General features: G+C 40.9%; 1 protein-coding gene across 1 annotated transcript in view; it reads left to right on the top strand.

Annotated features, from left to right (window-relative positions):
• The window catches only part of LOC129557386 (serine/threonine-protein kinase MRCK alpha-like), an 81,635-nt gene that overhangs the window by 20,286 nt on the left and 35,008 nt on the right, over nt 1-26,341 (top strand). The window contains exons 6-10 of the mRNA XM_088837731.1: nt 9,788-9,898; nt 18,598-18,681; nt 20,004-20,109; nt 21,611-21,738; nt 22,403-22,539. Of these exons, the coding sequence (XP_088693857.1) occupies nt 9,788-9,898; nt 18,598-18,681; nt 20,004-20,109; nt 21,611-21,738; nt 22,403-22,539 (566 nt within the window). The remainder of the gene's footprint in view (nt 1-9,787; nt 9,899-18,597; nt 18,682-20,003; nt 20,110-21,610; nt 21,739-22,402; nt 22,540-26,341) is intronic.

Here is a 26,341-nt window from a genome sequence, read left to right as displayed (position 1 = left end):
AGGTGAAGTCTTAACCACTGGACTGCCAGAGAAGTCCCAGAAATTCAAGATTTATTATGAAACTACAATCTGTAAATTAAAACAGTGTGGTATTTGCAAAAACATAGATACATAGACCAGTGGTATATGACAGTGCCCAGAAAAATTTTGTATTAGAAATACTTAATTTATTATAAAACTGGGACTACAGAACAGTGAAAAGTGGTCATCCAAACACAAGCCTTAGAGTAGAAATAGATATTTGCAACACTACAAATAACAAAAGCTCATATCTAGAATATATAAGGAGCCTATAAATCAATAACAAAAAGACAGTGAACCTGATGGGAAAGTGGCAAAAAATTTAAACAGGCTATTCATAAAAGAGGAAATCCAAATAGACAATGAACATATTAAAAGTTCTAAACCTCATGAGATGCCACTAGTGAAAATAAATAGCTAACACAGAATGATTACAAAAGCAAGTGTTGGTGAGTATTTGAAGAAATATGAATCTGCATATTGTGTAATTCCGTTTCTAAAAATATATTTTTTATATTTTCCTGTAGGAATGCTTGCATATTTTATGCCAAGAGGTATGTAGAAGAATGATTGTAATAGCTAAAACAGAAATGTCCATCAAAATGAATAAAGAAATTAGGCTATATTAATGTAATGAAATACACTATAGCAATAAAAATGAGTATATTACAGCTATACACAACACCATGAATGAATCTCATTAGCATAATGTTGAGTGAAAAATGTCAAGCACAAAAGACAACACACTATGAGCAAAATTAAACTCCGTGTTTTGTAGTCTCAGCTGTTTGGTAGTGATGCTCTTAGCTGGGAATGCCTAGGGCATTCACCTGAGCTATAGTACTTGCAGTGAGTGCCATACACAATCCTCTCCATCTCCACAGGGACTACTGTGTGGCCCAAGCCTTGTGATTCTTATTATGATAGCAGGATGCATTTAAGTAAAAACTTTAAGGGAAATTTGAGGAACATGACTGGTCACTCACAGGCCCTGGAGGGTACATGGCACACCCAAGGGTCACACAACAAGGTGGCAGATAGAGAGAATGGGAGCGAAAGTAGATAGAGAGCTCTGATTTTACTAGCATAGAGGGTGGGGTGTCTTGAGTTTCAGGGTTTCACTCTATGTTGCCTAATTTAATGCTTAAAAGTGAGATTCAGGGGATGGGAGAGGACAGATAGGTCTCTCCAGTAGTCAGTTACCTAGATTACCGAGAACTTTCTGAAGGGAATCTTCATTGGTAGGAGTAAATTAACTCCTTATCTACTTGTTTTGCTGGTAGCTGTGTCATATAGCTAGCTTGCTTATGCCCACAGTAATGCTCATAGCCCTCCCAGGGAACAAGTTTATTAACAATGTTGTTCAGTCACACAGTCGTATCCAATTCTTTGCAACCCCATGGACTGCAGCACACCAGGCTTCCCTGTCCCTCACCATCTCCCAAAGTTTGCCCAAGTTCACGCCCATTGCATTGGTGATGCCATCTAGCCATCTCATCCCCTGATGCCCTCTTCTCTTTATGCCTTCAATCTTTCCCTGCATCAGGGACTTTTTCAATGAGTTGGCTCTTCGCATCAGATAACCAAAATACTGGAGCTTCAGCTTCAGCTAAGTCCTTCCAATGAGTATTCAGGATTGATTTCCTTTAAGATTGACTGGTTTGATTTCCCTGCTGTCCAAGGGACTCTCGGGAGTCTTTTCCAGCACCGCAGTTCGAAGACGTCAATTCTCTAGCCCTCTGTCTTCTTTATGGTCCAACTCTCACAACCATATGTGACCACTGGGAAGACCATAGCCTTGATTATATTATTAGCAATAAGTGACAGCCAATCTTGCCGGTTTTAAATTTCCAGCCTGGTGCCTCAGATGGTAAAGATCTGCCTGCAGTGCAGGAGACTGAGGTTTGATCCCCAGGTCAGGAAGATCCCCTGGAGATGGGAATGGCTACCCACTCCAGTATTCTTGCCTGGAGAATTCCATGGACAGAGTTGCCTGGTGGGCTCAAGTCCATGGGGTTGCAAAGAGTTGGACAGGAGTTTGTGACTAACACAGTATTTTGTTGGGAGCCTTGTTGATCTCTAAAATATTAACCACATAGAAAACTGTGTGTGTGTGCTCTGTTGCTCAATCGTGGCCAACTCTTTGTGACCCCATGGTCTGTCATTGACAGGCTCCTCTGTACATGGAATTTTTAGGCAAGAATACTGGAGTGGGTTGCTGTTTCCTACTCCAGGGAATCTTCCTAATCCAGGGATCAAACTCACGTCTCTTGGGTCTTCTGCCTCTCTTCTTTTCATAGCTATTTGTAAGGCCTCCTCAGACAGCCATTTCGCTCTTTTGCATTTCTTTTCCATGGGGATGGTCTTGGTCCCTGTCTCCTGTACAATGTCACGAACCTCCGTCCAGAGTTCATCAGGCACTCTATCAATCATATCTAGTCCCTTAAATCTATTTCTCACTTCCACTGTATAATCATAAGGGATTTGATTGAGGTCATATCTGAATGGTCTAGTAGTTTTCCCTACTTTCTTCAATTTAAGTCTGAATTTGGCAATAAGGAGTTCATGATCTGAGCCACAGTCAGCTCCTGGTCTTGTTTTTGCTAACTGTATACAGCTTCTCCAACTTTGGCTGCAAAGAATATAATCAATCTGATTTCGGTGTTGACCATCTGGTGATGTCCATGTGTAGAGTCTTCTGTTGTGTTGTTGGAAGAGGGTGTTTGCTATGACCAGTGAGTTCTCTTGACAAAACTCTATTAGCCTTTGCCCTGCTTCATTCCGTGCTCCGAGGCCAAATTTGCCTGTTACTCCAGGTGTTTCTTGACTTCCTACTTTTGCATTCCAGTCCCCTATAATGAAAAGGACATCTTTTTTGGGTGTTAGTTCTAAAAGGTCTTGTAGGTCTTCATAGAACCGATTAACTTCGGCTTCTTCAGCGTTACTGGTTGGGGCGTAGGCCTGGATTACTGTAATATTGAATGGTTTGCCTGTCTTTTTTTTTTTTACACCATAGATTTTTTTTTTTTTAAATCAAATAATCCAATTTTATTTTTTTTTCAAGTTGAACAGACTAAATTTCTTTAAACAAACTTATTTATACTCCAGAGTCCTTTAAAAACTTAATAGCATTTATACATTGAAGGTATTTGATTTTCTTGTAACTAGCACTTCAAATGCAAAAAGCATTTGAAGCAACAAGCATTTGACCCAGCAAGTAAAACTTTCTACAGTTCATAACTTTTATAAATAAAATAAATTAAATGTACAGTGAATAAGTTCTCTGAAATATTTCAATATTTCTGCAGGTTTAGTAACATCGTAAAATTCATTTCAACTAAAATTCACAAATCTAAAAAACTGTTAGGCATTTTTAGGCGTTTTAAGTTGGAAATGAAGACCAATGTTACATCGTAATATGCCAATTACAAATAGTACTTCAAATAGCAAATACTACAGTTTGTCCCAAACTTTAAAAACTATTCATGAACTCAACACTGAACTATTGATGGCTATGAGAATTGTTTCCTAGCCTTTTTGAAAATTTCAACCCATTTACGTTTAAGGTAATTATTGATAAGTACGATCCCGTAGCCATTTTCTTTATTGCTTTGGGTTCAAGTTTATACACTCTTTCTGTGTATCCTGTCTAGAGAAGATCTTTTAGCATTTGTTGGAGAGCTGGTTTGGTGATGCTGAATTCCCTCAGCTTTTGCTTGTCTGTAAAGCTTTTGATTTCTCCTTCATATTTGAATGAGATCCTTGCTGGGTATAGTAATCTGGGCTGTAGGGTATTTTCTTTCATCACTTTAAGTATGTCTTGCCACTCCCTTCTGGCCTGAAGAGTTTCTGTTGAAAGATCAGCTGTTATCCTTATGGGAATCCCCTTGTGTGTTATTTGCTGCTTTTCCCTTGCTGCTTTTAATATTTGTTCTTTGTGTTTGATCTTTGTTAATTTGATTAATATGTGTCTTGGAGTATTTCACCTTGGGTTTATCCTGTTGGGGACTCTCTGGGTTTCTTGGACTTGGGTGATTATTTCTTTCCCCATTTTAGGGAAGTTTTCAACTATTATCTCCTCAAGTATTCTCTCATGGTCTTTCTTTTTGTCTTCTTCTTCTGAGACTCCTATGATTCGAATGTTGGAGCGTTTAACATTGTCCCAGAGGTCTCTAATATTGTCCTCATTTCTTTTAATTTGTTTTTCTTTTTTCCTCTCTGTTTCATTTATTTCTACAATTCTATCTTCTAGTTCGCTTATCCTGTCTTCTGCCTCTGTTATTCTACTGTTTGTTCCCTCCAGAGTGTTTCTGACCTCATCTATTGCATTATTCATTGTATATTGACTCTTTTTTATTTCTTCTAAGTCCTTATTAAATCTTTCTTCCATCTTCTCAATCCTTTTCTCCAGGTTATTTATCTGTAACTCCATTTTGCTTTCAAGATTTTGAATCATTTTCACCATCAAAATTTGAAATTCTTTATCAGGTAAATTCCCTATATCTTGTTCTTTTGTTTGTGTTGGTGGGCAATTATCTTGTTCCTTTACTTGCTGGGTATTTCTCTGCCTCTTCATCTTGCTTATATTGCTTTGCTTGGGGTGGCCTTTCCCTCTTCTTGCAGTTTGTGGAGTTCTCTTTATTATGTAGTTTCTTCGCTGTGTGTGGGGTTGGACGGGTGATTGTCCGGGTTCCCTGGTTAGGGAAGCATGTGTCGGTGTTCTGGTGGGTGGAGCTGGATTTCTTCTCTCTCCTTTAGAAGACAATGGGCTGCTTTTCTGGGAGCCTGATGTCCTCTGCCAGTATTCAGAAGTTGTTTTGTGGACTTTACTCCGCGTTCAAATGTTCTTTTGATGAATTTGTGGGGAAGAAAGTGGTCTCGCCGTCTTATCCCTCCGCCATCTTGTTCCTTCCTCCCCAGAACACTGGATTCTTATATTCCACTTGGTCGTGGAGTATCTCTTCCCAGCTGCTCCAGCAAGGCGCAGCCGCTGTACCTTACCTTGGAGGAGGGGTATCTCCTCAAGGCCTCCCCTCCTGCTTTGAATGTGGATCAGCTCCTCTCGGCCCTCCGGTGCCCAAGCAGCCACCGCCTCCTGAACGTGGTACAGCTCCTCTCGGCCACCGCCCTAACCCTGGGCACGGGGTAGTTCATCTCAGCCACGATTTTGCACGTGGTCGGTTGCGCCGGAGCCGGGCGTCTCTCGCGTCTTTGCCTGTCATTTTTAAGATTGTATCCAAGTACTGCATTTCGGACTCTTTTGTTGACCATGATGGCTACTCCATTTCTTCTAAGGGTTTCCTGCCCACAGTAGTAGATATAATGGTCATCCGAGTTAAATTCACCCATTCCAGTCCATTTTAATTCACTGATTCCTAGAATGTCGACGTTCACTCTTGCCATCTCCCGTATGACCACTTCCAATTTGCCTTGATTCATGGACCGAACATTCCAGGTTCCTATGCAATATTGCTCTTACAGCACCGTACCTTGCTTCTATCACTGGTCACATCCACAGCTGGGTATTGGTTTTGCTTTTGCTCCATCCCTTTATTCCTTCTATAGTTATTTCTCCACTGAGCTCCAGTAGCATACTGGGCACCTACCAACCTGGGGAATTCCTCATTCAGTATCCTATCATTTTGCCCTTTGTTACTGTTCATGGGGTTCTCAAGGCAAGTATACTGAAGTGGTTTGCCATTCCCTTCTCCAGTGGACCACATTTGGCTGTGGTCCATGTGATCAGATCGGCTAGTTTCCTGTGATTATGATTTCAGTGTGTCTGCCCTCTGATGCCCCCTAGCAATACCTACCGTCTTATTTGGGTTTCTCTTACCTTCGTCGTGGAAAATCTCTTCACAGCTGCTCCAGCAAAGTGCAGCCGCTGTACCTTACCTTGGACGAGGGGTATCTCCTCAAGGCCGCCCCTCCTGACCTTGAACGCAGAGTAGCTCCTCTCAGCTCTCCTGCGCCCACACAGCCACCGCCTGTTGGACGTGGGGTAGCTCCTCTCGGCCACCGGCCCTGGCCTCAGGCGTGGGGTAGCTCCTCATGGCCGCACCTCTTTGCGTGGTTCGTTGCTCCGGGCCGGCGTCTCTCGCGTGGCATCTGAGCCGCCGGGGCCGGCCTCTCTCGCGTCGCAAAGGAGAAAAGGAAAGATATAAGCATCTGAATGCAGAGTTTCAAAGAATAGCAAGGAGAGATAAGAAAGACTTCCTCAGTGATCAATGCAAAGAAATAGAGGAAAACAACAGAAGAGGAAAAACAAGAGACCTCTTCAAGAAAATTAGAGATTCCAAGGGAACATTTCATGCAAAGATGGGCTCGATAAAGGACAGAAATGGTATGGACCTAACAGAAGCAGAAGATATTAAGAAGAGGTGGCAGGAATACACAGAAGAACTATACAAAAAGATCTTCACCACCAAGATAGTCACGATAACGTGATCACTGACCTAGAGCCAGACATCTTGGAATGTGAAGTCAAGTGGGCCTTAGAAAGCATCACTACTAACAAAGCTAGTGGAGGTGATGGAATTCCAGTTGAGCTATTTCAAGTCTTGAAAGATGATGCTGTGAAAGTGCTGCACTCAATATGCCAGCAGATTTGGAAAACTCAGCAGTGGCCACAGGACTGGAAGAGGTCAGTCTTCATTCCAATCCCAAAGAAAGGCAATGCCAAAGAATGCTCAAACTACCGCACAATTGCACTCATCTCACACGCTAGTAAAGTCATGCTCAAAATTCTCCAAGCCAGGCTTCAGCAATATGTAAACCGTGAACTCCCAGATGTTCAAGCAGGTTTTAGAAAAGGCAGAGGCACCAGAGATCAAATTGCCAACATCTGCTGGATCATGGAGAAAGCAAGAGAGTTCCAGAAAAACATCTATTTTTGCTTCATTGACTATGCCAAAGCCTTTGACTCTGTCGATCACAATAAACTGTGGAACATTCTGAAAGAGATGGGAATCCCAGACCACCTGACCTGCCTCTTGAGAAACCTGTATGCAGGTCAGGAAGCAACAGTTAGAACTGTACATGGAACAACAGACTGGTTCCAAATAGGAAAAGGTGTACGTCAAGGTTGTATATTGTCACCTTGCTTATTTAACTTCTATGCAGAGTACATCATGAGGAACGCTGGGCTGGAAGAAGCACAAGCTGGAATCAAGATTGCCAGGAGAAATATCAATAACCTCAGATATGCAGATGACACTACCCTTATGGCAGAAAGTGAAGAGGAACTCAAAAGCCTCTTGATGAAAGTGAAAGAGGAAAGTGAAAAGGTTGGCTTGAAGCTCAACATTCAGAAAACAAAGATCATGGCATCTAGTCCCATCACTTCATGGGAAATAGATGGAAAAACAGTGGAAACAGTGTCAGACTTTATTTTTTTGGGCTCCAAAATCACTGCAGATGCTGATTGCAGCCATGAAATTAAAAGACGCTTGCTCCTTGGAAGGAAAGTTATGACCAACCTTGATAGTATATTAAAAAGCAGAGACGTTACTTTGCCAACCAAGGTCCGTCTAGTCAAGGCAATGATTTTTCCCGTGGTCATGTATGGATGTGAGAGTTGGACTGTGAAGAAGGCTGATCGCCGAAGAATCAATGCTTTTGAACTGTGGTGTTGGAGAAGACTCTTGAGAGTCCCTTATACTGCAAGGAGATCCAACCAGTCCATTCTAAAGGAGATCAATCCTGGATTTTCATTGGAGGGACTGATGCTAAAGCTGAAACTGCAATACTCTGGCCACCTCATGCGACGAGTTGACTCACTGGAAAAGACTCTGAGGCTGGGAAAGGTTGGGGGCGGGAGGAGAAGGGGACGACGGAGAATGAGATGGCTGGATGGCATCACCGACTCTGTGGACATGAGTTTGAGTGAACTCCAGGAGTTGGTGATGGACAGGGAGGCCTGGCGAGCTGTAATTCATGGGGTCGCGGAGAGTCGGACATGACTGAGCGACTGAACTGAACTGAACTGAACTGGGTCTTCTGCATTGACAAGTGGATTCTTTACCACTGTGCCACATAGAAAATTATATGTGGAATCAATCCAAAAAACAGACTTTTAAATTCTCCACACCAAAAAAAAAAATCAATAAAGTATACAAACAGTAAGTCATATTTCACAACAGTGGTTGCATGAATTAACAATGGAAGATACTGTGTCCAACCTGAGAAACTGAACAGGGCATTTGGGGATTTAAGCCATGTGTCTGAATTTGCCTTGAACTGAAAACAAGCTTAAGAAATAATTTACTAAACAAAGCTCTTTGCTTTGCACATTGTCAGTTATTTCTGCTCCTTATTATTTGACTTTATTTTCTGAAGAGAGTTTGTTCTGTTAGCCCCAAAACGCGCTCATACAAATGGATAGGACATTTTGGCGATTGTGGCTTTTGAGACTAAGGTGGGTGCTCAGGCAGGTTGGCCTTTCAATAATCTCTACCAGCTCCCCTACCCCTAAATCCCAGTTACTACTGCTATCACCACCACAACCACCACCACCATCATCTCATGCATATTAAACATTATGTGTAAAGAAAAGAGCAAAAAACTCTCTAGTATCATGTGAAACACTCATTGTGTGTATGCAACCCCACGAAGGCTGACCTATAGCTTCACCTCATCTTCTGATTGAGCCTCACTTAAATAAAAATCCTGGAGCTGCCTCTGCATTTTAAGAAACTTTATAATTTTGGAAATCACTAAATTATGCACTACATGATCTTCCAAAGTAAAGTCACAAAAATGCTGACCATAATAGATGTTGACCCCTGGGTGCCAGTATTTCTATGCTATTGAATAAGCAGGGGTTTGCATTGGTGCCATTAGTCTCACAACCATGATCAGTTTCATTTACTTTCATTTAATGCCTAATTCACTGTGGATGGGAAAAATTCTTGTCTTCCATTGGTCATAAGACAGAATAACAGGAGAAAAGCATACACATTTTACTAAATTTCTACATGTACATGGGAGCCTTCCCAAGAGAAGGAAGACCTTAAGTGACCAGAGTAAGGAAGCTTTTATACTCTTTTAGGCAAAGGAACAATATATTTGTGAAGAAACGATAAGACAAAGGGGTTTGGGTTATGAGTCACGAATGGTGAAGTAACAAGGAAAATATGGGTAGTTTAACAATCATATCTTTGTTTATGCACCCTTCCTGGCCTTGAATTCTGTGTTTCTGGTGATATAGTTTTTCCCTCCTCCTGGCAGAGGGAGGGTGATTTTAGCAGGGAAGATTTGTATCCTTCTTCCTTCAGGAGAACAAAGGAGGGCCAGAGTGTCCTTGCATGGTTGTTTCTCAAGTACTTTAATTCAAGTAATCAATATGCCAAAGTGACATACTTGGGGGTGACATATTCTGAACCTCTTCACTAGGTGCCCTCAGGGACAGAGCTCTTATCTGCAGTTTCTGATTCATTTCTCTATAACCCACTGTGAATGGAATCTATGTGTTCATTTTTTTTTTTTTTTTTATGTCATGGTACTTCCACATGGAATGGAATGATGGATGTGAAACAGCACATTCTGAAGAGAAGTGCTCAGAGGTGCAGGTGGGAGCAGCTGTGTCCACCATTGAAGGATTATGGCTACAGTTTTGCATGTTGACATACTTCTTACAAAAATAGTAAAGTTACAGTTTTATCACCCATTATTGGAAAATAGTGTTATGTTCATGACTTATGTTAAGAGTGCTGAATTCTATACAGTGATCTCTTGAATTTTTGTTTTCCCTAACTTGTTTTTCTAGGGTGATCCAGTTGACAATATATTTGAACAGAATCTAAAGATCAAGTTTTACATCAGTTCCAGGCCTACATCTCCATCTTCATATAGTGGAGATGAAGCAGACACAGGGAAGGTACCTCTCTGGGGTAGATTTGCTCCAGAACTTTTCACTTGTACTAAACAAAAGGAGACTGAATCCTGTTCAGAAACAGTGCCCTTTCTCTCTAATCAGATGCATTGCTTAGATAGGAACAGTCTATAGAGAATATTAAGTTTATCTGGTAATAGTTAATATTAAGTTTAACTGATAACCATGTCCATGAGGGGACATGGTCTGGCAGGGAGAGAGCTCTCATTATTTGCATTGCTTTAATTAACATCAAGGAGTTAAGCTGTAACAGGAATATTTTACATAATCTTATCACGACATAAAGTCTGGTATTAGGTAAGGCATAAAAATATATTTGCTAAACAGACTCACAAACTTTGAAAACAAACTTATGGTTACCAAAGGGGAAACTTGGGCAGGGCAGAGAGGGATAAACTAGGAGTTTGGGATTAACAATACATGTGCTGTGCTGTGCTTAGTGGCTCAGTTTTGTCCAACCCTTTGCAATGACATGAACTGTAGCCCACGAGGCTCCTCTGTCCATGGGGATTCTCCAGGCAGGAATACTAAAGTGGGTTGCCATGCCCTCCTCCAGGGGATTCTTTACCATCTGAGCCACCATGGAAGCCCAAAAATACTGGAGTGGGTAGCCTATCCCTTCTCCAGAGGATCTTCCCAACCTGGAAGTCAAGCTGGGGTCTCCTGCATTGCAGGCAGATTCTATATCAGCTGAGTTACCAGGGAAGCCCATAAATCACTATATTCTAACATTAAATTAAAACAAAAACTACAAATAGTCCTCCTGAGGCCATCCATCATGCAACAACAACACCAACAAAAAAATACCACAAACAAAATAAGACAAAAAATACTTTGCTACTGTTCTTACTAAAATGTAAGATAATTTTATGGCTCACATAATGACACACAAAATAGCTCTTTGTGGCCCTTTATGATAATCAGGGAACATGACTCTCTGCAAATGTTTCCTCCAGAAATCAAAAGGTTTGGTGTCTCCCAGCTCATATTTTCCATCTTCAGAAATGCTTATTTCTCTCCTCTGCATCTCACTCACTCTGGTTAACCTGGGTAGGGTTACTTGCTACCCACTTCGGAATCCTGGGGACTAGGTGGCAAGTTCTCCCAGAGATACGTGGTTTAGTTTGGAAAATTTCAGTGTGGTTTATAGCTAGGTCAGACATTGTTTTCAAATTCTGCTCAGAGCGTTTAAAATTTTCAATTTTATTTTATTGTTTTAAAATTTTAATAATATCTGTCTCATGGAGGAAGGTACAAGGAATAATCTATCACAAGCCCATATACCTATTACCCACAAATTAAGAAAACAGTTTCCCATTTTTGTTCAGATGAAAAGAACATTGGAATGATACTGAACAGTTCAGTTCAGTTCAGTTCAGTTCATTTCAGTTCAGTTCATTTCAGTCGCTCAGTCGTGTCCGACTCTCCGCGACCCCATGAATCACAGCACGCCAGGCCTCCCTATCCATCACCAACTCCCGGAGTTCACTCAAACTCATGTCCACAGAGTCGGTGATGCCATCCAGCCATCTCATTCTCGGTCGTCCCCTTCTCCTCCCGCCCCCAACTTTTCCCAGCCTCAGAGTCTTTTCCAGTGAGTCAACTCGTCGCATGAGATGGCCGAAGTATTGCAGTTTCAGCTTTAGCATCAGTCCCTCCAATGAACACCCAGGATTGATCTCCGTTAGAATGGACTGGTTGGATCTCCTTGCGGTACAAAGGACTCTCAAGAGTCTTCTCCAACACCACAGTTCAAAAGCATCAGTTCTTCGGCGATCAGCTTTCTTCACAGTCCAACTCTCACATCCATACATGACCACAGGAAAAACCATAGCCTTGACTAGACGGACCTTGGTTGTCAAAGTAATGTCTCTGCTGAACAGTTGAGCCCATCTAACTGCATTCTTTTGTCCTGGGAGGTGACTGGATATTTTGAAACTGTGTGCATTCTTCTGTCCACCCTCTTATATTTTATATCATAGGCATGTGTTCTTCAATTTCAAAGGATTGCTTGGTCTGCTCAAAATACACAAATAATATCCCTATTGTGAAAATAATGTACTGTTTTCACAGTATTTATTCATGGTATGCTCGTTGCTGTGGGATGTCACTATTCCAGAATTCTTGTTGGATAGAGATAGAGAAAATATATATTTATAAATCAGTCTCTATGTAGAAATCTATGTATCTGTCATTTATCTGTTCATCTATCATCTCTGCTCTCCTACTCACCTACCTACTTATCTAACTGAAGAAGTGAAGTGAAGTCACTCAGTCGTGTCCGACTCTTTGTGACCCCATGGACTGTAGCCTACCAGGTTCCTCAATCCATGGGACTCTTCAGGCAAGAATACTGGAGTGGGTTGCCATTTCCTTCTCCAGGGGATCTTCCTGACCCAAGGATTGAACCCGGGTCTCCCACATTGCGGGCAGACGCTTTAACCTCTGAGCCACCGGGGAAGCCCTACTTATCTAAATGCTGCTGCTGCTGCTGCTGCTAAGTCACTTCAGTCGTGTCCGACTCTGTGTGACCCCATAGACGGAAGCCCACCGGGCTCCCCCTTCCCTGGGATTCTCCAGGCAAGAACACTGGAGTGGGTTGCCATTTCCTTCTCCAATGTGTGAAAGTGAAAAGTGAAAGTGAAGTCTTTCAGTCGTGTCCGACTCTTAGCGACCCCATGGACTGCAGCCCACCAGCCTCCTCCATCCATGGGATTTTCTAGGCAAGAGTACTGGAGTGGCTTGCCATTGCCTTCTCCTACTTATCTAACTACTTACCTATAAAAACTGTGAGTTCATACACACGTTTATACCTCTAATTCCAAACCAACATTATAGGTTTCATTCCAGTGTTCTCCTTTTCTATATCGGTAACTTCTTTCTGTGACAGTGAGAAACTTGCCTCTTTACACTCTCAATATGCTTATTGTTCTGTCACCTCCGTTCTCTGTGCACAGTCTGCCATCTCTGCAGCTACCTCATCACTTCTCACACTGCATGGGCTCTGTGTCGCGATCTTAGATTACCTTCCTTGTGCACACTCATCTCACCTTGCTGGAAATAGAGATTTTAAAAACCAATTTCTACTCTCACTTCAGTTCAGTTCAGTCGCTCAGTCGTGTCTGACTCTTTGCGACCCCATGAATCACAGCACGCCAGGCCTCCCTGTCCATCACCAACTCCCGGAGTTCACTCAAACTCATGTCCATCGAGTCGGTGATGCCATCCAGCCATCTCATTCTCTGTCGTCCCCGTCTGCTCCTGCCCCCAACCCCTCCCGGCATCAGAGTCTTTTCCAGTGAGTCAACTCGTCGCATGAGGTGGCCAAAGTATTGGAGTTTCAGCTTTAGCATCAGTCCTTAGCAGTACATAAAAGTTCTCATTTCCTTATACCCATGTTGACACTTGCCACTCCTAGACCACTGAAATTCTGTAACTCTGATGGGTATGAAGTAGTATCTAATTATTGCTTTCATTTTGTCATGTAAAGGCTTTTCCTTCTATTAATAAAATATATCTCTCTCCTTTTACTGCTTGAGGTTGTTTATTGTTTTCTAAGAATTCCATTTCTATCCTATCCTTCTGTCCTCAAAGTGCCAAAAAGATTTGAAGTTTTGTTTTTGCATTTAGGTCCTTAAATCAACAGGAAATTGTATCTTTGTTTGCTCTGAAGTAGGAATCTGACTTTTGCCACCATGATACCATGATAGTTAGTTGTCCCAGGCCTAATTCATTGACCAGTCTATCAACTCCTAATAATTTGTAATGTCACTTCTATCACATATCAGCTTTATTTAGTTATTTACTTACTTATTTGGTTGTAAAATATACGTGCTTTTGAACTGTGGTGTTCAAGAAGACTCTTGCAAGTCCCTTGGACTGCAAGGAGATCAAACCAGTCAATCTTAAAGTAAATCAGTCCTGAATATTCATTGGAAGGACTGATGCTGAAGCTCCAACACTTTGGCCACCTGATGCAAAGACCTGACTTGTTGGAAAAGAACCTGATGCTGGGAAAGATTGAAGGCAGGAGGAGAAGGGGGCCACAGAGGAGGAGATGGTTGGATGGCATCACTGACTCAATGGACATGAGTTTGAGCAAGCTTCAGGAGTTGGTGATGGACAGGGAAGCCTGGCATGCTGCAGTCCATGGGGGTTGCAGAGTTGGACACGACTGAGCAACTGAACTGAAAATATACATAAGGGCTTCCCAGGTGGCTCAGTGGTAAAGAATTTGCCTGCCAATTCAGGAGACATGAGTTCAATCTCTGGGTCCAAAAGATCTCCTGGAGAAGAAAATGGCAACCCACTCTGGTATTTTTGCCTGGGAAGTTCCATGGATAGAAGAGTTTGGCAGGCTACAGTCCATGGGGTCACAAATGAGTTGGACACAACTTAGTGAACAACAACAACAAAATTGGCATAACATGAAATATTCCATTTATTCATTTTTAAGTGTAGAGTTCAGTAGAATAAATTACTTTCACAGTGTTCTGCAAATGTAACTATTACAGTATTTATTTCTCAAAAATTTCCATCTCCACAAACAGAAGTTTTATTCTCATTAAACCATAACTTGAACATTTCCTTTCCCCTCAGTCCCTGGTAAACTCTCATCTACTTTGCATCCCTATGAATTTGCCTATTCTATATATTTTATATAAGTAGAGTCATATAATATTTGCTCCTTTTTGTCTGACTAATTTCACTTGGTATAGTATCTTCATGTTTCATCCATGTTATCGTGTGTGTCAGAATTTCAATTGTTTTTAAGGCAAAAAAATGGACAAATAGACCAATGAAATATAATAAAATGCCCAGAACCATACAGAGGAACAAAGATAGTCTCTTCAACAAATGGTGCTTGAAGAACTGGACTTACACATGCAAAAAATATAAACCTTAGACACAGACCTTACACTCTTCAAAAATTTAATTCAAAATGGATCATAAGCCTACTTTTAAAATGCGAAACTACAACATAGGTGAAAGTCTCAGCGACCTTGAGTTAGATGATGACTTTTCAAATATAAAATCAAAAGCATGAGCCACAAAATAAATTTTTGACAAGTTGCACTTCATTAAAATTAAAAAGTTTTGCTCTGTAAAAGAGACTAAGAAGACTAGCCACAGACAGGAGAAAATATTTGCAAACGACAAATATGATAAACTGTCACCCAAAATATACAAAAACTGTTAAAACTCAACCACAAGTAAACAAACAACTTGTTTAAAAATGGGTCAAAGACTAAACAGAGACCTCAATAAAAAGAAGATACATAGATTGCAAATAAGCATAGGAAAAGATGTCCATATATATGTCATTGGAAAATGTAAGTTAAAATGAAGAGATACCTCTACACATCAAAATCTGGGACATGGACAACATCAAGTGCTGGCAAAATGTAGAGCAACTGGAACTCTCATTCATTGCTGGTGGGAATGCAAAATGGTTCAGCTACTTTGGAAGACAGTTTAGCCATTTCTTACAAAATTAAACACTCTTACAATACAGTCCAAGAATCATGTACCTTGATATTATCCAAATGAAATGAAAACTTATCTCCACACAAAATCCTGTACATGGATATATTTAGAAACTTTATTTATAACTACCCAAGCTTGGAAGCAACCTTCCGTCAGTTCAGTTCAGTAGAGTCGATCAGTTGTGTCCGACTCCTTGCAACCCCGTGGACTGCAGCACACCAGGCCTCCCTGCCCATCGCCAACTCCCGGAGTTTACCCAAACTCATGTTCATTGAATCGGTGATGCCATCCTCATCCTCTCATCCTCTGTCGTCCCCTTCTCCTCCAGCCCTCAATCTTTTCCAGAATCAGGGTCTTTTCAAATGAGTCAGCTCTTCACATCAGGTGGCCAAGTATTGGTGTTTCAGCTTCAGCATCAGTCCTTCCAGTGAATATTCAGGACTGATTTCTTTTAGGATGGACTGGTTGGATCTCCTTGCAGTCCAAGGGACTCTCAGAGTCTTCTCCAACACCACAGTTCAAAAGCATCAATTCTTTGGCGCTCAGCTTTCTTTATAGTCCAACTCTCACATTCATACATGATTACTGGAAAAATCATTGCTTTGACTAGAGGGACCTTTGTTGGCAAAGTAATGTCTCTGCTTTTTAATATGCTATCTAGGTTGGTCATAACTTTTCTTCCAAGGAGCAAGCGTCTTGTAATTTCATGGCTGCAATCACCATCTGCAGTGATTTTGGAGCCCCCCAAAATAAAGTCAGCCACTGTTTCCAATGTTTCCCCATCTATTTGCCATGATGTGACAGGCCCAGATACCATGATCTTAGTTTTCTGAATGTAGAGCTTTAAGCCAACTTTTTCACTCTCCTCTTTCACTTTCATCAAGAGGCTTTTTAGTTCTTCGCTTTCTGCCATAAGGGTGGTATCATCTGCATATCTGAGGTTATTGATATTTCTCCTGGCAATCTTGACTCCAGCTTGTGCTTCCTCCAGCCCAGCGTTTCTCATGATGTACTCTGCATATAAGTAAAATAAGCAGGGTGACAATATACAGCCTTGACATACTCTTTTCCCTATTTGGAACCAGTCTGCTGTTCCATGTCCAGTTCAAACTGCTGCTACCTGACCAGCACACAGATTTCTCAGGAGGCAGGTCAGGTGGTCTGGTATTCCCATCTCTTTAAGAGTTTTCCACAGCTTATTGTGATCCACACAGTCAAGGCTTTGGCACAGTCAATGTAGCAGAAGTAGATGTTTTTCTGGAACTCTCTTGTTTTTTTGATGATCCAACGGATGTTGGCAATTTGATCTCTGATTCTTCTGCCTTTTCTAAAACCAGCTCAAACATCTGGAAGTTCATGGTTCATGTACTGTTGAAGCCTGGCTTGGAGAATTCTGAGCATTACTTTGCTAGCATGTGAGATGAGTGCAATTGTGTGGTAGTTTGAGCATTCTTTGGCATTACTTTTCTTTGGGATTGGAATAAAAACTGACCTTTTCCAGTCACATCGACAGCTGTATTTTATGATTTTGAAGAATGTTTAAGATACATAATCTAAATTATCTGAGCCTATTTTTAGATTATTAGTAGTCACATGATCTTGCTGAACCCTCTATAATTGTTTTAGTATGTTTCTGCATATTTCAAATCATAAGTTGCTTCTACATTTATAAGACTAGTAGTAAAAAATCTTTTGAAGATTCTGACCATATATCTGCTTGTTAAAATTATCTTTCAAATATGTTTCAGTTCAGTTCAGTTCAGTTCAGTCGCTCAGTCGTGTCCGACTCTCCGCGACCCCATGAATCACAGCACGCCAGGCCTCCCTGTCCATCACCAACTCCCGGAGTACACTCAAACTCATGTCCACAGAGTCGGTGATGCCATCCAGCCATCTCATTCTCCGTTGTCCCCTTCTCCTCCCGCCCCCAACCTTTCCCAGCATCAGAGTCTTTTCCAGTGAGTCAACTCGTCACATGAGGTGGCCAAAGTATTGGAGTTTCAGCTTTAGTATCAGTCCCTCCAATGAACATCCAGGACTGATCTCCTTTAGAATGGACTGGTTGGATCTCCTTGCAGTATAATGGACTCTCAAGAGTCTTCTCCAACACCACAGTTCAAAAGCATTGATTCTTCGGCGATCAGCTTTCTTCACAGTCCAACTCTCACATCCATACATGACCACGGGAAAAACCATTGCCTTGACTAGACGGACCTTGGTTGGCAAAGTAATGTCTCTGCTTTTTAATATACTATCAAGGTTGGTCATAACTTTCCTTCCAAGGAGCAAGCGTCTTTTAATTTCATGGCTGCAATCAGCATCTGCAGTGATTTTGGAGCCCAAAAAAATAAAGTCTGACACTGTTTCCACTGTTTTTCCATCTATTTCCCATGAAGTGATGGGACCAGATGCCATGATCTTTGTTTTCTGAATGTTGAGCTTCAAGCCAACCTTTTCACTCTCCTCTTTCACTTTCATCAAGAGCCTTTTGAGTTCCTCTTCACTTTCTGCCATAAGGGTAGTGTCATCTGCATATCTGAGGTTATTGATATTTCTCCCAGCAATCTTGATTCCAGCTTGTGCTTCTTCCAGCCCAGCGTTCCTCATGATGTACTCTGCATATAAGTTAAATAAGCAAGGTGACAATATACAACCTTGACGTACACCTTTTCCTGTTTGGAACCAGTCTGTTGTTCCATGTCCAGTTCTAACTGTTGCTTCCTGACCTGCATACAGGTTTCTCAAGAGGCAAGTCAGGTGGTCTGGGATTCCCATCTCAAATATGTTTAGGATTACTATTCTTCTTTTGTACTTCCCAGGTAGCCCAGTGGTTAAGACTCCATCTTCCACTGCAGTTGTCATATGTTCAATACCTGCTAGAGGAAATTCCACATGCTGCAGGTTTCAGCCAAAAAATAAAATTCGTCTTTAATATAGTCTACATGTTAGGACACACATTTTAAAGTAGACAAATTGAAATAAAGTATATGATATAAGTATATATTTTGTTCGTAGAAACTAATAGGATAGATTTAAATTACTTAAAATATATGTTTTGCACTGTGAGAATTTTATTTTTACTGTCTTTTTGTATAGCAAATATAATTATTTTGCTTTACTTGAGAAATAATTTAGTTCTTATGATTTTGGTGATATGGGTGACTTACCTATCTTTTTTTTTTGTCTCTTTGTTGCAGATCACAGATTCTGCTCACCTTCCAGTTCACACACCAACAATAAAGAGAAAGGAATGTCATAGTAGAATCCTCTTTCCAACTAAAGTACTTGACTTAGTTATAAATTTAGCAAGTCTTTGAAAAATGACAAGTTGGTTTTGGTCTCTAACTTACCCCTTACCTTACCTTCTTTTCCCTTCCTTCCTTCTTATTTTCCTTGGAGACTTCTGGTTAAACATAGCAGATTCAAAAATGCATACTGTTTTTTGCTTTCTAATGAAATTTACTAACCCAACCAAACAGAGAAAAAAAGTAGACAAATAAGTCAATGTAATTTTGGAAGATGGAAGAACCTGAGTGAGAGGTTAGGAAGGCTGAAAAATCTGAATGTCAAGGGCTTAGAAAGGTCTTGCTAAGTCACAAGATAATTAAGATTTTGCACACCTAGAAGGATTCAGGAACTAGAGACACCAGATTCTTCAGGAGGCAGGGGTGACTTGCAGTGCTGATGAGAGGAGTAAATTGATCATCTGAGAAAAAGCAAGTAGCCCCTGTACACACACTACCCATGGCACATGGCAGGGAGTGCAAGTCTGTCCCCCTCACAGATTAGGAAACACACACAAGGAAGCTGAGAAAACTGGCCAACTAGTGTTTAGTAAAATAAGAATTTGCTATAATTTTGTTATACATATTGCTATTTTATGACAATAATTTCAGGTCAGAAAGACATGATACAGAAATGGAAAATCTATAGTGGGTTGTCAACTTGATAATGCTGTGAAAACATCTACAGTTTTAGCTATTGGGGTTTCAGTGAGAAATTTCAGTGTGCCTTCTGTCTTGAAGGTATAATAGGTCTTGCTTAACTTAATAGGAGTGTTCCATTTCCTGGAGCACATTCTTTTTTATTGATAGTAGAAAATGAAACACATAATTTGCTATTGAGATAAAATTTTGAAATTATTCTTTCTTCTAAAGAAGGTTTTAAAAACCATTTTTTGCTACCCTTCCCCAATAAAAATATGTATACATAGGCAATTTTGACTCCATTTATTATAAAGGAATCATCTGAAGAATTTGTCAATCTAGAATTTTTAAATGTTCAGAACATATCAGCTCAAATAAAAGTCAGGCTTTATTTATTGCTACTACTTTAAAGTTGTAGTAATGTACATTTGATCACCACTTAAACAGTTCTCTTTCTTCTTCTCCTCCACACTCCCTTTCTCTTCTTGGTATTTTTGGATTTTTTAAATCAGAATTTTCCAATTATGAAGTACTTAGGGGCAAGAATCTTAAATGCTGGTGAGAAAAGGGAAAGCTGCTTTTCTTTGTTTGGGGCAGGATGGGTTGAAGGAATCACCAGAATCACCTATTCAAAGTTATTTAACCATCAGTGTGCATTTGGTCTCTTTGTTTTACAGCATAAGGCCCACCGGTTTTTCCTCACATCCTTTACTGCTCCCACCATGTGTCACCAGTGCACGTCTCTGATGGTGGGTTTGATAAGACAAGGCTGCACCTGTGACGGTGAGATCTGAGGAAGGGACACACGGAGTCCGACTCATAATACTTGTATCTAAGTGTTTTAGTCAACTCAGTGCCATAACAAAGTGCAGAGACTGGGTGGCTTCCAAACACAGTCATGTGTTCCTCACTGGCTGGAAGTCTCAGATCAGAGTGTCAGTATGGCCCGGGTCTGGTGAGGCCTTCTTCCAGGCTGCAGACTGCTGCCTGCTTGCTGTGTCTTCACCTGGTGGAGGAGCCAAGGAGCTCTGTGAGGTCTTTTTTACCATGGTGCCAATCCCATTCACGAGGGCTCCACTCCCATGTCCTCTCAAGGACCCCATCTCCAAATACCATCACATGGGGATTACGATTTTGATATATCATTTATGAAGGAACACAAGTATTCAGTCAGAAATTTCGCTCTCTTTGAATTGTGGAAGCATGACAGTGAACTGATCGCTTTACTAAAAATCCCTCTGAATCTATTTCATATGGGGGCTTCTGAAGAGACCTATGCACTGTGCAGCTCCAAAGAGTCTCATACCCTCACAGCCCACGTGAAAGCACCCCAGGGAGGTGTGCTGTGTAGTCTTCAGGCAGGGCCACAGTTATTAGGAAAATGTGTTTAGATAAATTTTGTTCTTTATAGCAATAGTAGAGTGTGAGGACCACATTCACCAGCTTATATGACAGGAAAATAGAATGCTAGCCTTGAGTTGTAATCCTTTTATTTTACTCATTGAATTTATCATGACATCATTGAAAGAAAGAAATATAGTTTTGGAAGTATCAAACAGTATATCACAGTGCTGCACAGACACCGCACACCTCATCCTAGGGAACAGACTATATAAATGGCCAGTCTCTCGAGTGCCCACTCAGGAACACACAGTGCAGAGTAGGACAGTTTTCCTGTCCTCAGCACTATGACAATCAGAGATGCCTTAACCATAAATGCATCCCAGCATATTAAACAAAGTGGGATTTTACATGGGGAATTATGTGCCCATGCAATCCTCCTAGGGCAGTAGAGGCAGCTTCTGAGCTGAGCTCCCAGAGCATTTCCTACTGCCAGCATCAATCAGTCTCTGCTGAGCCTGGAACAGCTCCCACCAGTGTCACGAGAAGGTGGTGAATCTGGAAGCTGCCACTACTGCTGCAGCCCTCAAAACCTGCAACTTCTGCCAGTGTCAAGAAACACCCTGCTGCTGCAGAGTTAAGAGAGCTTCCATCAAATTCAGAAGCCATTCCTGCAGCTGTCACTCCCTGTCAATATCCAACCAGTAAAATTGATGTGCTGCGTTTTGCAGTTCTCCTAGCTTGACTCAATTCAGAGTCTCACAGAAGGTTATCTTACAAGCAGAACTTATGTCAGGTCCAAAACTTAGTTCCAAGGGAGTCTGGGACAGGTAGTTTTTAGCATTTTGATCTCTAGGATAGAGTATACAGAATTGCAGTGGGGGTTGAGGGAGTCAACCCATTTTACCCCCTACAATCATATCTCTCTATTTCCATCAAAAAGCATGTGGGTTCTCATGTCACACAGCCTGTGTAGAGAAAGCTCCAAGAGCTTGTCCGGTGCCTGTTCATCAGAAGAAAGGTGCCTTCCCACAGAAAGGCTTGGGAACATCCTATGAAGGCCATGTCTGGGTAAGTGTCAATGTTCTGGGTTCCCATGAACTCTTAAAAAGAGTTTATTAATCACTTTTCAAAATGCATGTACAATTTTGTCAGAAGTATTGATATGTTATACAATATTAATTATATTAAATTGAAAATAGTTTTTGCATCCTAAAGAATATGATTTCAGAACTAAGTGTAGTTGCCCCCAATAGGATATTTTCAAATTTCCCAAAGTTTTCTGTTTGGACATTACCTTGCAATGAACAAATGCTAAAATCTGTCCTAATGATGTAACTTTGACTTCCAGTCAGCAATAATAACTATGAGATTAAAAGTGAAAAAAATCTTCCTGAGAAATATTTAAAATCTGAGGTGATTTTGGAGTTACCAAATTTGAATTTAATGTTACCTTAGAGGTAAAGCTGTGACTGTTACTTGAATGAATTGCTTATGTTAATTGAAATAGTATTAATATATTTTTTCACACACATGAATTATTCAGTAATCAAAAGAATTGCCTTGCTTTTAAATTTCAATCATATTATGTATTTGGGTTCCAATCTTTTAACAAGAAAAGTGATAGATCTGTAACACATTTGTATTGTTTTAATTTTATATGTAATAATTGTGTAGTGTTTGATGTTTCAGCTTGGATTGCTTTTATTTGTTTCTTGAAAAATAAAAACTAAAGATTCCAAAGAAAGCAGGCATGAAAAAAGGATGGCAGAGGGCATTGGCCATAGTTTGTGACTTCAAACTCTTCCTATATGATATGAATGAAGAAGACTCAAAACCCAATGTTGTAGTGAGTCAAGTAATTGACATGAGGTAAGCTTTGAAAGGGAGAATGTTTTTATCAAAACAAGATCTGAAATAAAAATGGTTTCTGATATTCTTTTAAGTAGTGTTGTCACAACTTTACATTAAGTCCTCAATTTTCACCATTGCCATGAGGACTTTAAAAAAGATTTTTGCCTAAAGTTTGCATCATTACCTCTTAGGTGTGGATTATAACTGTGTAATATTTGTAAGAGTTTTGTTTTTTTTTTAAGTCAGAAGTTTATTTTCTTATTATGTTTGCGTGTGTTTATAGCGGGGCTTCCCTGTTAGCTCAGCAGTAAAGAATCTGCCTGCAATGCAGGAGCTGCAGGTTCGACCCCTGGGTCAGGAAGATCCCCTGGAGGAGGGCATGGCAACCCACTCCAGTATTCTTATCTGGAGAATCCCATGGACAGAGGAGCCTGGTGGGCTACACTCCATGGGGTCACAAAGAGTCAGACATGACTGAAGTGACTTAGCACAGAACAGCACATGTGTATAGCAGGAAAGGAAATACAACCTCAAAACCAAAAGTTCTTTACATAGAGATATTATTTATGTATTATAAAATTCACATTTAAAAATGTGCAATCCACTGGTTTTAGTATATCACAAGCTGTAAAAACCATCACCACAACCTAATTTTTGATTCTCATCACATCAAAAATAAAAAGCCCTTATTACTTAGCAGTCACTCTACATTCACCACTGCCCCCAACCCCTGACAACCATTAACCCGTTTCCGTCTCTATGGATTTGCCTATTTTAAATTTCTATATAGATGAAATCATAAAATATGTGGAATTTTGTGACTGGCTTCTTTCACTAAGCATAATTTTTCAAGACTCATCCATGGAGCATGTATCACTACTTCTTCATGGCTGATGCCCTTTGCCAGGTTAAGAAACTGGCCTTCTCTTCCTGGTTTGTTGAGTTTTATCATCTGGAAAGGTGTTGTTGGATATTGACAGATGGTTTTTTGGGTCTCTTGAGATCATTGTTGTTTTCCCCTTGACTCCCATGATTTGTTACATTATTTTTTAAATTTATTTTTTAATTGGAAGAAAATTGTTTAACAATGTTGTGTTGCTGCATGACAACATAAATCAAGCATAATTATACATATATAACTTTCCTCTTGAGCGTCCTTCTCCCACCCCCCACCGCACCGCCAATCCCACCCCTCTAGGTTGTCATAGAGCATCAGACTGGGTTTCCTGTGTTACACAGCAACTTCTCACCAGTTACCTATGTTACACACAATAGTGTATATATGTTAACATTACTTCCTCCATTCATCCCACTCTGTCCCCACAGTGTCCACAAGTTCATTTTCTACATCTGTGTCTCCATTCAGTTCAGTTCAGTTCAGTCACTCAGTCGTGTCCGACTCTTCGCGACCCCATGAATCACAGCACGCCAGGCCTCCCTGTCCATCACCAACTCTTGGAGTTCACTCAAACTCATGTCCACAGAGTCGGTGATGCCATCCAGCCATCTCATTCTCTGTCGTTCCCTTCTCCTCCCGCCCCCAACCTTTCCCAGCATCAGAGTCTTTTCCAATGAATCAACTGGTCACATGAGGTGGCCAAAGTATTGCAGTTTCAGCTTTAGCATCAGTCCCTCCAATGAACACCCAGGACTGTCTCCTTTAGAATGGACTGGTTGGATCTCCTTGCAGTCCAAGGGACTCTCGAGTCTTCTCCAGCACCACAGTTCAAAAGCATCAATTCTTCAGCGATCAGCCTTCTTCACTACCTCCCTGCAAATAGGTTCATCAATACCATTTTTCTAGATTCTGTATATATGTGGTATTCGTTGTTGTTCAGTCACTAAGTCATGTCCAACTCTTTGCAACCCTATGGACACAGCATATCAGGCTTTCCTGTCCTTCATTATCTCTTGGAGTTTGCTCAAACTCCTCTCCATTGAATTGGTGATGCCATCCAACCATCTCATCCTCTGTTGCTCCCTTCATTTTTGGCCCAGCTTCTTCATTCTTTCTGGAGCTTTTTCTCTGCTCTTCCCTAGTAGCATATTGGACACCTACCGACGTGGCGGCTAATCTTCCGGTGTCATATCTTTTATATTTTCATACTGTTAATGGGATTCTTTTTGTTTTTTCAAGTCATAACGGGAACATGATTGACTTAACAATATAAAATAATTATGTACAATTTAGGGGGTTGAGCAGAGTCACGTGCCAAGTGGAAGTGCATCCACGCACATGATTTCATCCACACAGCCAGTCTATGGCTTTTGTAGTACATTTAATCCATTTGCATTTCAGGTAATTATCGATATGTATGATCCTATTACCGTTTTCCTAATTGTTTTGGATTTATTTTCTGTAGGTTTTTTCTTTTTCTTGTGTTTCTTGCCTAGATAAGTTCCTTTAGCATTTGTTGTAAAGCTGGTTTGTTGGTGCTGAATTCTCTTAACTTTTGCTTGTCTGGAAAGCTTTTGATTTCTCCATCAAATCAAAAAGAGAGTCTTGCTGGGTAGAGTATTCCTGGTTTTAGATTCTTTCATTTCATCTCTTTAAATATATTCTGCCATTCCCTTCTGCCTTGTAGTTTCTGTTGAGAAATCAGCTGATTACCTGATGGGAGTTCCCTTATATGTTATTTGTCATTTTCCCTTGTTGCTTTCTATATTTTATGTTTGTAATTTTTGTCAGTTTGATTACTGTGTATCTTGGTGTTTTTCTCTTTGGGTGTATCCTGCCTGGGACTCTCTGTGCTTCCTAAACATGGTTGACTATTTCTTTTCCCATGTTAGGGAAGTTTTCAGCTATTTTCAAATATTTTCTCAGGTCTTTTCTATTTCTCTTCTCCTTCTGAGACTCCTATAATGTGAATGTTGGTGTATTTAATGTTGTCCCAGAGGTTCAGGCTGTCTTCATTTCTTTTCATTCTTTTTTCTATATTCTGTTCTGTGCCAATGTTTTCTGCCATTCTGTCTTCCAGGTCATTTATCCCTTCTTCTGCCTCAGTAATTCTGCTATTGATTTCTTCTAGTAGCATCTCTGTTTGTTTGTTCTTTAGTTCCCGTAGGTCTTTGATAAACGCTTCTTGCTTCTTCTCCATTGTTTTCCTGAGATCCTGGATCATCTCCACTATCATTATTCTGAATTCTTTTTCTGGAAATTTGCCTATCTCCACTTCATTTGGAGAAGGCAATGGCAAGCCACTCCGGTACTCTTGCCTAGAAAATCCCATGGATGGAGGAGCCTGGTAGGCTGCAGTCCATGGGGTCGCTACGAGTCAGACATGACTGAGCTACTTCACTTTCACTTTTCACTTTCACACATTGGAGAAGGAAATGGCAACCCACTCCAGTGTTCTTGCCTGGAGAATCCCAGGGACGGGGGAGCCTGGTGGGCTGCCGTCTATGGGGTCACACAGAGTCGGGCACGACTGAAGTGACTTAGCAGCAGCAGCAGCAGCAGTAGCAGCAGTAGCAGCCACTTCATTTCGCTGTTTTTCTGGGGTTTTATCTTGTCCCTTCATCCAGGACATAAATTTCTCCTTTTTCATCATAATTAACTTTCTGTAATATGATTTTTGTTTTAGCTGCTGTGGGACTGTGCTTCTTCTTGCTTCTCTCTGCTCTCTGATGGATGAGGTTAACAGGCTTGTGTAAGCTTCTTGATGGGAGGGATTGGCAGTGGGAAAAACTGAGTCTTTCTCTGGTGGGCAGGGCCTTGCTCAGTAAAGAAAGTGAAGTCGCTCAGTCGTGTCCGACTATTTGCAACCCCATGGACTATAGCCCACCAGGCTCCTCAGTCCATGGAATTCCAGACAAGAGT

The sequence above is a fragment of the Moschus berezovskii genome, chromosome 7 (assembly GCF_049115385.1).
Source record: "Moschus berezovskii isolate FMDL1 chromosome 7, NW_MosBer_1.0, whole genome shotgun sequence".
NCBI classification, from domain to species: domain Eukaryota; kingdom Metazoa; phylum Chordata; class Mammalia; order Artiodactyla; family Moschidae; genus Moschus; species Moschus berezovskii.
Note: the sequence above shows the minus strand (reverse complement) of the source record. Positions and strands in the feature narration are given on the sequence as shown.